Below are 10,705 nucleotides of genomic sequence, written 5' to 3'. Positions count from 1 at the left end.
CAAGGGCCCCTAAATTAGCATTTGTCTGCGGATCCCCATCTGAAAATATTTTATGCCAGGGAGGGACCCCCTCCAGTGTTGTTAAAATCTTTCAAAGATATTCCAATTATTTTCAAATTTTCTTCAAGATTTATTTATGAAAATAGCCGATCTACAAGCTCGCGACGCGTTGTGAGCTTGTAGATTGGCTTATTTCAAATAGCCAACGTAATAATATGTTTAAAGGGCGAAGGCGGAGCTCGCTTCTTTTGGGGTTGTTTTCATCATAGACCTGGTTTGCTTGTTTCTCTCACAACAATCTGGCAACAATATCCCTTATAAATATCCAAAGAAGAAATCCAAGCGCGTCACTTCCGATGAACGTCACTTCTTGTTTGCTTCGCTTGTAATCTCCCGGCGCGCCAAACATGAGCGGATCAGCAGGAGCATCAAACATGGTAAATAAACTACTTAGATTAGTGTTATTAATGATCATAAACCCTGTCATTCTCTCTCATTAACACACATAAACGTGTATAGCGTCAGTGTAGTGGAACACGTGGAGAGGAGACATGTTACAGGCATGTTTAAGAGACTTTGATCCGTTTGTTTGTATGTTTGTGATTTGACCGGTGGTGGAAAAAGTACTCCAATGTTTTTAAAGTATGAAGTAAAAGTATCAATACTGCTGTGTTAGAAGTACCGTTACAAGTAAAAATCCGGAAAGTACAAAAGTATAGGTACCAAAATGAACTTGGAAGCAGTGGTGTAAAGTAACTAAGTACATTTACTTAAGTAAAATTGAGGTATTTGTACTTTACTTGAGTATTTCCAATTTCCAATACTTTTACTTCTACTCCACTACATCTCAGAGGCAAATATTGTACTTTTACTCCACTACATTTATTTGAAAACTTTAGTTACTAGTTACTTTTCAAATAACTATTTAAAAATGGAGCTTGTAGATCTGCTATTTTCAAATATTTAGTACTTTTACTTTTGGTACTTTAAGTACACTTTGATGCCAATACTTTTGTACTTTTTTTTTATTCTGGACTTTTACTTGTAACAGAGTATGTTTATATTCCAGTATTGGTACTTTTACTTAAGTAAAGAATTTAAGTACTTTTTCCACCACTGCTTGGAAGTACTAAAATGTTTGAAAATAGCAGATCTACAAGCTCACAACGCATGTGAGCTTGTAGATCTGCTATTCTACTAGCTCTGATTCATAGCCGTTGGACTCCTTAACGGCTATGAATCAGAGCTACTATTCTACAAGCTTTAAAACGGTTACGTGGATGTATCATTTACTTTGACGTAGGGATGGCCAAATGGAGACATTTTATTAACCGATTACCGTTAGGCCTTAACGATTAATTAATCGATAACCGTTAAAAAATAAATAAATATATATATATATATATAGGCTACATAAATATTTGTTTGGCCCTTAAAAAAAAAACGATTAATTTTAATCGGTTGCCAATCCCTACTTTGACGTGTGTGTGTGTTTTATTCTGTCTTAACCTAGTCTAACCTACCAAAGCCGCTGATGCGGGTTCAGCAGGAGCTCATCGTCATAAACAGTGACTCGGAGACGGACTGTGAAGATGAACTTCAGACGAACCCTGCCGATCAGTCCGTCTTCATCGTCGAGGCAGAAGAAGAGAAAAACGGTAACATTTCTGCCCTTGTTTATTGATATATAATTGGTTCTCAAAGTGGGTTCCAGGGGACCCCCAGTGGTCCTTGAGGGAGTTCCAGGGGGTCCCCTGCTAAATGATAGATACATTGACTCTTATGGGTCTGTAACTCTGAGAATGTACAAATGGAACCAAATGGACCTGTTAGGGTCCATTTGGTTCCATTTGTACACTCTCAGAGTTACATTAACGTTGATTTTACAATATAAGTCGGGGTCCCAGAGATAGAAATGCCATTAAATGGGGGTCCGTAGCCTAATGCATGTTAAACTGAAAGTCCTTGAAATTTAAATGGTTGAAAATCACTGCTAGAGCTGTAATAACTCTTCTCTTATGGGGGTCCCTGGCATATCTTTTCAAATCTCTTCGGGCTAATAAGTGTCAATTTGGGGTGGTCCTTGACCTGAATAAGTTTGAGAACCACTGAATTACATAACGACTAAATTGGGGAAGAAAAAGGTGTACAAAAAAAAAAAGACTGCTGTAAATATGTGTGTGTGTGTGTGTGTGTGTGTAGATGTACCACAGCAGGCTCCAAAGGTAGTGGATGAAGACCTGATCATTACCTTCTCCCAGCGTGCGGAAGTTCTGCCCCATGCACGCTACGACTGTCCTGTTTACCCCTTCCAGTGAGTATTATTGAAGTGCTCGCCCATGCTTCCAGTGAGTAGACTCAACGCGGGCACCGCGTGCCGCTCTATGAGCTTGTATATCTGCTGTTTTTGCATAGCCAAAGAAATAAAGAAAATGGCACAGATTCTTTCCCGGTCTAAATGGGTTAAAATCGCATTGTTTTGCCAATGGTGGGGGGGGGGCCCACTTGCTATTTTCCACTGGCTGGGTTGCAATCGCTGCCCTAGGTAGAACAGAAAGCCAGCAGTACAGTACCAGACAGAAGATACGTTTTGTAAATCGTTTGGCATAATACTTTAACCCATTAAGACCGGGAACGCATCTGTGTCATTTCTAGATTTCTTAGGGCTATTAAAAAAATAGCAGATCTACAAGCTGATAGCGCGCTATGAGCTTGTAGATCTGCTATTTTTTTGAAAAATCGTGAAAATGTGTGCAAATCTTTGAATATATATATTTTTAAAGCGAACATTTTTTACTCAAATCTTTGCTTCTGGGAGGATTCTACAAATGTCTTCTAAATCCTAACAGTTTTTTGAAAAAACCTATGTTGCTATAGTCAGTGGTTTTCAAACTTTTTCATGTCAAGGGACCCCCAAGATGTATTTGGCCGCGGACCATCTCAGAATGTTGTTCCAGGGAACCCCATCAGAAGCAAAGATTTGAGTTAAAAAAAAATTCGCTTTAAAAATATAAATATTCAAAGACATGCACACATTTTCAAGATTTTTCAAAAATGGCAGATCTACAAGCTCATAGCCGCGCTATGAGCTTGTAGATCTGCTATTTCTGAATAGCCAAAGTAAAAGATAATGGTTAAAGTGTTAATGCGTTCCCGGTCTGAACGGGTTAAGGTGAATATTTATGTCGGCATTCTTTGTGCTCCTCACCCTCACGAGTCACCGTTCTGTCCATTCTACATTTGTGTCCTCCGCAGGTTTACAGACGAGAAAAGGGTTGTGGTCAACAGTAACTTCCTGATATGCGACCAGTGTTACTGCTACATATGTGACAAACCAGCTTCACAGGTGGGTGGAAAATCATCCGGGAGAATGAGTCGGTTCACGGTTGAGATGTACCCGATACCCATAACTTGCATATCGGTCGATACCAGTGAGTAATTTAAACAAACAAATCTAGGACTGTGATTCTCAAAGTGGTGGCGGTTACCACTTGGACCCCTTCAGGTCTAACTGTACAAACGGTCCATTTGGTTCCATTTGTACTCTCTCAGAGTTATGGGGGTGGTCCTTGAAATTAAAATGTTTTCTCTTTGTGTCTCCTACCGGAACCGCTGCCAGTCAGCAAATTATTGGCTTAGGAATGAGACAAACCAAAAAATATCCTCACCGAAAATAGCCGATCTACAGAGCTTGTAGATCGGCTATTTTCAAAAGATTTGCAAACCTATTGAACTTGTGAAATGGGACAGACATTCTACATATTGAGTACTTCTACCTTTGGTACCATTTTCATGCCTATACTTTTTAATACCGGACTTTTACTTCTGGTAAACCTCTTGTTGGTATTGACACTTTTACTTAAAGGGATACTTCACTTTCACATAAAATAAACATTAAAGTAATACTAGGTAACGTTTTCAACAAAACTAAAGTTAAATTGTATATCTTTTGCGAGTGGCAAAAGTTTCACAACACCCACTCCGTGAATTTCACCCCCGGAAGCCTTTTATTTATATATTTTCTATTGAACGTGTACGGGGGGGACTTTCCCGGGAAAATGACGTTCCTGGCCAACGTCATGACGTCGTGGCCGACGTCCTCAGGAACTACCGCAACGGTTTCCTGTTTGGCCAGGAACTACCGCGCTATTAACAAAAAGGAACCTCACGCTGATTTTAAGATAATGTAGGATTGGGAGATCGAAAAAGAACAGAAAAAGAAAGCACAGCTCATGGTAACTAATGCTCCACTGGCTAAGAGAAACGATCCGTAGATAGTATAAAACAATTAAAAGATCGCTTTTTGAAACGCTTCCGGCTTCCGGTGAAAACGAATGGAATTCTGGGTAATCGAGGACTAGGGAAATTGTATGCAGTGACGGTAATGACCAGCAGAGGTTGCTAAAAATCGTTATTTGTGATTTTGCATTGTACAACTTTAAAAATAAATATTTTAAAAAAATGAAAAGTTATGGCAAAATAAAGGCCCCCTCACACATTAGTAGGACACTCTAATGCGTGATGGGGCCGTGATTTTTCCATTACTTTTTTCATTTATTTTTAATATATTTTTTAAATGTTTATTTTATGTGAAAGTGAAGTATCCCTTTAAGTAAATAATGGGAGTACTTCTTCCACTACTGATGCTGTGGTCGCGTTGAACCAGTGTTGATTTTGACACCAAATTTTGATCTAGTTTTAGTCAGTCTTTTGAATAAAAATCCATTTAGTTTTAGTTATCTGTAATGTTTTATTTTGTCTAGTTTTAGTCGACTAAAAATACAAATTTAGTTGACTAAAATGTATTTTGGCGGTGCCTTTTACACTTGGTTGCATGCTGAAAATAGCAGATCTACAAGCTCGCGACGCAAGCTTGTAGATCTGCTATTTTCAGAGCGCAACCCCCCGAGCGCAACCAAACCTAAAATGACTTCTCTTTTAGTTCTACTGGATCTGTTCTCCACTAGTCCCTCACTAACATTTTAGTCTACCGGTAGTTTTTATTTGTTGACGAAATTGTCAATATATTTAGTTTTAGTCATCATAGCTTAGCCCATTAAGACCTGGAACGCATCTGTGTCACTTTAGATTTCTTTGGCTATTCAAAAATACCAGATATACAAGCTCATAGCGCGGCACCGAGTGCTGCGCTATGAGCTTGTAGATCTGCTATTTATGAAAATGTTTTTTTTTTTTTTTTTTAAACTGTAAAGGCGGTTACACACCGGCGAATGTGCGAATATACGCAAAATTCGGACTCGTTCCGAATAATTAAAAGACTCTTTTTCGCTTCGCTTTTCTGCTTTTTCGCGCCATGTACGCTTGCATTGACTTTATAAGGTTTTTAAAAAAAGCGTATTATTCGCACGAAAAAATCGCCCCGGTGTGTAAGGACCTTTAGGATTTAGATATTTTTTTAAAAGAATCGCTTCAGGTCTTAATGGGTTAGTTTAGTCATCATAGCTTAGTTTTTATTTCGTTTTTGAAGTCCAGTGGAAAAAAAAGGTAGTCGACAAGCATTTTTCGTCGTAGTTTCGGTCGACGAAATCAACACCGCGTTGAACTCAATCCTGCTGCTTGTCTTGCGTTTCCAGTGTGAAACGTGGACAGTCACCGAGGCGTGTCACTGCAACAGTCACAAGAAGAACGAGTACTGGAGGGGCCTCAGAGACTCCAGTCTCCTGGGATTCCTGAGAGACTTCAACATCACCCTGACAGAGATGGACACTAGCCTGCGAGACGCGGGTCGGTATACCGTTACAGTACTATAGTCACTCACACATGCACAGCACCATGATTTAATCCAGGGGTCTTCAACGTTTTCAGGCCAAGGACCCCCTCTGAGAGAGGGATGGAGCAGGGACCCCCACTATGTATTGCATAAACTTGTGTTGCAGATTAAAGCTTTTCATAGATGTTGGTTTCATGTTAATGTGTATTTTCAGACATTTAACCACTTAAACCATCAACACTAAGTAAACTTTCACTCTGTATACTTAGTCTGCTCTTTTTCCCCCTCTCTTTGCCGAAAATAGCGGATCTACAAGCTCGTTGTGAGCTTGTAGATCGGCTATTTTCGGCTAATGTTCCCCTCAGAATAGGGATGCTAGGGTTCAAGTGGTTAATGTAAAAACAAAAATCCTATCACACAAAGATTTGGCGGACCCCCTGTAGTAACTCTGAGGACCCCCTAGGGGTCCCGGACCCCCTGTTGAAGACCTCTGATTTAATCCATTCAATCCGGGAACGCATCTGTGTCATTTTAGATCTCTTTTGGCTCTTCAAAAATAGCAGATATACCAGCTCATAGCGTGGCACAATGCTGCGCTATGAGCTTGTAGATCTGTTATTTTTTGAAAAATCATGAAATTGTGTGCGAAATCAAATATTTGAACATATCTTTTTTTTTTTTTAAAGCGAGCATTTGTAACAAAATGTTTTGCTTTTGGGGGGTCCCTCCAACAAAATATTTCCCAAATGTTATATATTGAAAGATTTGCACATGTTCACGATTTTGGCATAAATGATCGTGTTTAATTGTTTAGGAATCACACATTAGGACTTGGCCGTGCAATATTTTTTTGTATCGTGCTTTATTCCATGGTTTGTGTAGAGGCGATGTTGGGGAGCTTCGCCGTGGAGCTGGCAAACGCGTACGGCTCCTTCTTGAGGGGAATCTCTATTACGGAATATGGAGTCTACATGCAGGCTACGATCTATGAGTGAGTATGCTGCTCTTTAGGGCTGAAATGGCAAGCATTGTTTGCCTTCAATAACCTGACCAGTGTTTCTAGATGTTAAGATAATTATCGTATGATAATTTTACCCTCTATGATGCCAAAAATGCCCAACTGTACGATCATTTCGCCAGGTCACAAAAAGGTGCATGAATTTACTAAATTCCCTGGTTGCTTATTCGGGATCGGTATTTGTCTTTTCACAGCGAGGCCCCGTTTTAGAAGACAACAGTCTCTAGAGCAGGGTTGGGCAACTTTGATGATGGAGAGGGCCACTTTATTTCCACACTCACTCCAGAGGGCCACATTGCATATACTCTACAGAAACCTCTTATCTACATATTTTAACTTTGTTCGTAAATGAATGGCTTACTTCGCCATTCTGTCACACAAAAGTATAAAAAATAGCCGATCTACACGCTCAAAATGTGTCTCACTGCAGCGCGTTTTGAGCTTGTAGATCTGCTATTTTTGAATTGGAATCCTGAAAAGTAAATGTTTTATTTAATTTCTAATGCGTTTAGTTATACTTATGTTGACATTATGAACTTAAATACAAATAAAAGACAATAGAATTTTAATACTAGTCATTAAGCTACTAATATAGACTGAAGTAATTAAAGCGGTCATGTTTGGAATTGTAAACAGCTGAAATCAATAACATATATCAGTATTCCGATATTAACCTGCGGGCCGCATTAAGTGAAGGTGGAGGCCGCATCTGGCCCCCGGGCCGCCAGTTTCCCCACGTATGCTCTAGGGCAAAAGGTAAAATAAAATCTCAGATGTGCCGTCCGTTTAGATGGCAACAGCATTTTCAGGGGGTTGAGTGGAAAACTTTGAAAACAACTTGTAGATATTAAAATGATGAGTGAATGATGAGTACGCCTGTGATTTTTTTTGTTTGTTGCAGTTACACCCCTGTTTACGAATGTGCTAAGACGTTCCTGGATAAAGCCGACAGCCAGGAAGACAGGGCAGCTGCTATCATGAGGCTGGGAGCGGCCAAGAATGTCTTGGGACACTCCCAACCTACGGGGTACACACACACACACACTTACACTTAACCCATTAAGACCGGGAACGCATCTGTGTCATTTTAAGATTTCTTTGGCTATATAAAAATAGCAGATCTACAAGCGTATGAGCTTGTAGATCTGGCAAAAAAAAATGTAATCGTGAAAATGTGTGCAAATCTATAGAATATAGATGTACTTTTTTAAATCGAAGGTTTTAAATCTTTGCTTCTGGGGATTTTACAAATGTCTTCTAAATCCAAAGTAATTTTTTTTCAATTTTTTTAAAATTATATTGCTATATTATCAATGGTTTTCACACTTTTTTCATTTCAAGGACCCCCAAAATAATATGTATTTGTCCGCGGACCCCCTCCCATGTAAAAAATATTTTGTTTCAGGGACCCCCAGAAGCAAAGATTTGAGTTAAAAAATGTATATAAAAGATTTGCAATAAATGTCACGATTCTTCTAAAAATAGCAGATCTACAAGCTCAAATGAGCTTGTATATCTGCTATTTTTTAATAGCCAAAGAAATCTTAAAATGACATGCGTTCCCTTCCCGGCCTTAAAGGGTTAAAGGACAACTTCGTATTTTTACAACAAGGGTTATTTTATTAGTTTGTAATGATAATAATTAAAAGATGATTGTGTCATGTATTGTATCATGTATTGCTTTCTATCGTTTCTTTAATGATTTAGTGATTTTTAACTGTGGGGCGCGGGCATTCGATCCATTGGTAAATAGTCATGAACGCAGCCTCCGATTTCCGTTAAACTTTGTACGCACATCCCCACTCACTAGGCCACCCTACATTTTTCAAATCAACTGTAACAGGCAGATACACGTTTTGGCCTATTTATATATGCCAAAACGTGAATCTGCCTGTTAGAGAACGGGAGGTCACAATCAGGGCCGGATTAGCACTATGTGGTGCCCCAGGGCGACCTCAAGTTGAAGTGCCCCCCGCGCGCCCGCGCGCGAAGCCGAAATCGTGTGAAAAATTGGTGGATTTTGTTAGTTTCTTTTCTGTTTTTGTTTACTTTATTTCGGTTTTAGGGTTGTGTTAAGGTTATGTTATTTAATTCTTATAAAAAAATTCACAATGACTTATTTTTTTTCTTCACGGAAGCGCAGTGATTTCCTCTGTGATTAGCAACCATCAGGGGATCGATCATACTGGAGACAAATATTCTGTGGTTCTTGAAAAATGAGTTGGAATGCTTAAATGCTGGCAGAAAGCTACCTGCCAGCATTAAAAAGCCCCTGGCAGTGAATGTGTTAAGAGGACAGCAATTTTATGAATGTCATCGGTTATTTTCGCCTAAAGACGGCCAAGTTATAATCTGGCATAACTCCTCTAACCCCAAACCTTTAAACCTAAGGGTAGGCTCTCAATTAAAGTGAGGAGGTTAGGATTGGACATCGAATATTAAAAAAATGTTTATGAACTTTTTTTTTTTTTTTTTTAGTTCTGTTGTAAAGGCTATATTGTCATCCACACCCTGCCCATAGTAAATACATTTTAGAGGATACCTAGTATGGCTGTAATAATTTATTCTCTATTTTGCGTTTACAGGAAGTGATTCAAAATTGAATTTTAGGGACTTTTGATATAACTAATACACAAAAATGGCTTGACCGTGGGTGTGCTCTAAAATTGTGAAAAACGTGTTTTTTATTTCACCATGTCTTTAATGGTTTAGTTACAATAATGTAAAAGATGTACAGTACATGCTACTGTCTTTGTTTATTTCTGAAAATCAGTTTATAGGCCAATGCTGTTATTGTAACCTATGATAGTCATTTGATGAGAAACTAAACAAATCCCCTTTTATTATTTAGAAAAAGGGGCGTGGTCAAATATTCGAATTAGCGGTATGAATAGAATTCGATTTTCATTGGTCACTTTTACACAGCCCTAATTTTCTGTGTCTCTCTCTCCCTCCCTGTCTGCAGGATGTCCATCTCTAGCAGTCCCGTGGCTAGTGCGACTACAGCCAAAGCGCTGTTGATTGAAAGGTGCATACTGTAACACACACACGTTTCTCACACTTAAATGTCTAAGCCCTAAGCTAAAGCCTGGGGGATTTCTATTAACTCTTTCACTGCCAGGAATTAATTAATTCATCCGTCTACCTTCCCCGTGCCAGCGAAAACGGCGATTTTACTGTACCTTTTGAAAAATCATGGAATATTCTCCATGACCGCTGTCCTCACGGGACATCGGCTCGTTGCACGAACAGGGGTCCGGTAGTGTTGGGGGAGTAGGGAAAAATTTGCCTGATTATCAGCCTGAAGCTGCGTGGAGCTTCAGTCTGACATTGGCTGCAGTGTCCACGATTACCAGGGGGAGGGGATTCAAATTTCCCTAAACCAATCACAAGAGATCCACGGCTCCGCCTACATCTGACGTCATCGCACAGCTTGTATTAGCAGATATTCGCTGATTGGCTTGTCGTTACACCACTCCCACCTCGACTCTGATTTGACAGGTTTTTCTTAGACCGTGAAAAGCCATAGGCTCACATTATGACACCAGACCAAGAGGAGCAGTCCACTCAGAGAGTGGGCGGGGTCTATGGTCTGGAACCAGGCTAGGGAAGAATGCCGGCACACAACTTTTGATCTGATTCATTTCTTCTGATAAGTGGTTTTATTTGTTAATAACATTCTTGTCTATTTGTGTCTGTCCTGTTGTGCGTTCCTCCCAGGGTACTAGAGTCAGTCCAGCGACAGATGATCCTGGCCGACTTTGGCCCTGAATTCTACGGGAAGCTGCAGTTGTACTACCAGAACCTCTGTCTCCCTCATACAATGAAGTGGAAGTGGGTTCATTATTATTATTATTCATATCTGTGGGGCGTCGTTATCTGTGGGCGCCATGTTTGGGAAGACATGCTGCCACTCAAAGTGACTACTGGCCAATCACAGCGCGTCTTTTCCGGCA

The 10,705-nt window shown here is 39.8% G+C and overlaps 1 protein-coding gene across 3 annotated transcripts in view; it reads left to right on the top strand.

The window, feature by feature from the left end:
• Positions 1 to 363: 363 nt before the first annotated feature.
• LOC308101805 (uncharacterized protein) overlaps positions 364 to 10,705 on the top strand; it is a 28,385-nt gene continuing 18,043 nt past the window's right edge. For 2 of the 3 annotated variants that reach the window (XM_080451288.1, XM_080451286.1), the window contains exons 1-9: positions 365 to 437; positions 1,514 to 1,658; positions 2,203 to 2,314; positions 3,256 to 3,346; positions 5,595 to 5,745; positions 6,614 to 6,722; positions 7,651 to 7,776; positions 9,715 to 9,777; positions 10,470 to 10,583. In XM_080451288.1, the coding sequence (XP_080307414.1) occupies positions 408 to 437; positions 1,514 to 1,658; positions 2,203 to 2,314; positions 3,256 to 3,346; positions 5,595 to 5,745; positions 6,614 to 6,722; positions 7,651 to 7,776; positions 9,715 to 9,777; positions 10,470 to 10,583 (941 nt within the window). In that variant the 5' untranslated portion in view covers positions 365 to 407. Of the gene's footprint in view, positions 438 to 1,513; positions 1,659 to 2,202; positions 2,315 to 3,255; positions 3,347 to 5,594; positions 5,746 to 6,613; positions 6,723 to 7,650; positions 7,777 to 9,714; positions 9,778 to 10,469; positions 10,584 to 10,705 lie in introns of all 3 variants that reach the window. The other variant, XM_080451287.1, reaches the window with a different exon arrangement.

Source organism: Gymnoscopelus braueri (genome assembly GCF_963280865.1).
Source record: "Gymnoscopelus braueri genome assembly, chromosome: 2".
Classification (NCBI taxonomy): Eukaryota; Metazoa; Chordata; class Actinopteri; order Myctophiformes; family Myctophidae; genus Gymnoscopelus; species Gymnoscopelus braueri.
This window is presented reverse-complemented; position numbering and strand designations above follow the sequence as displayed.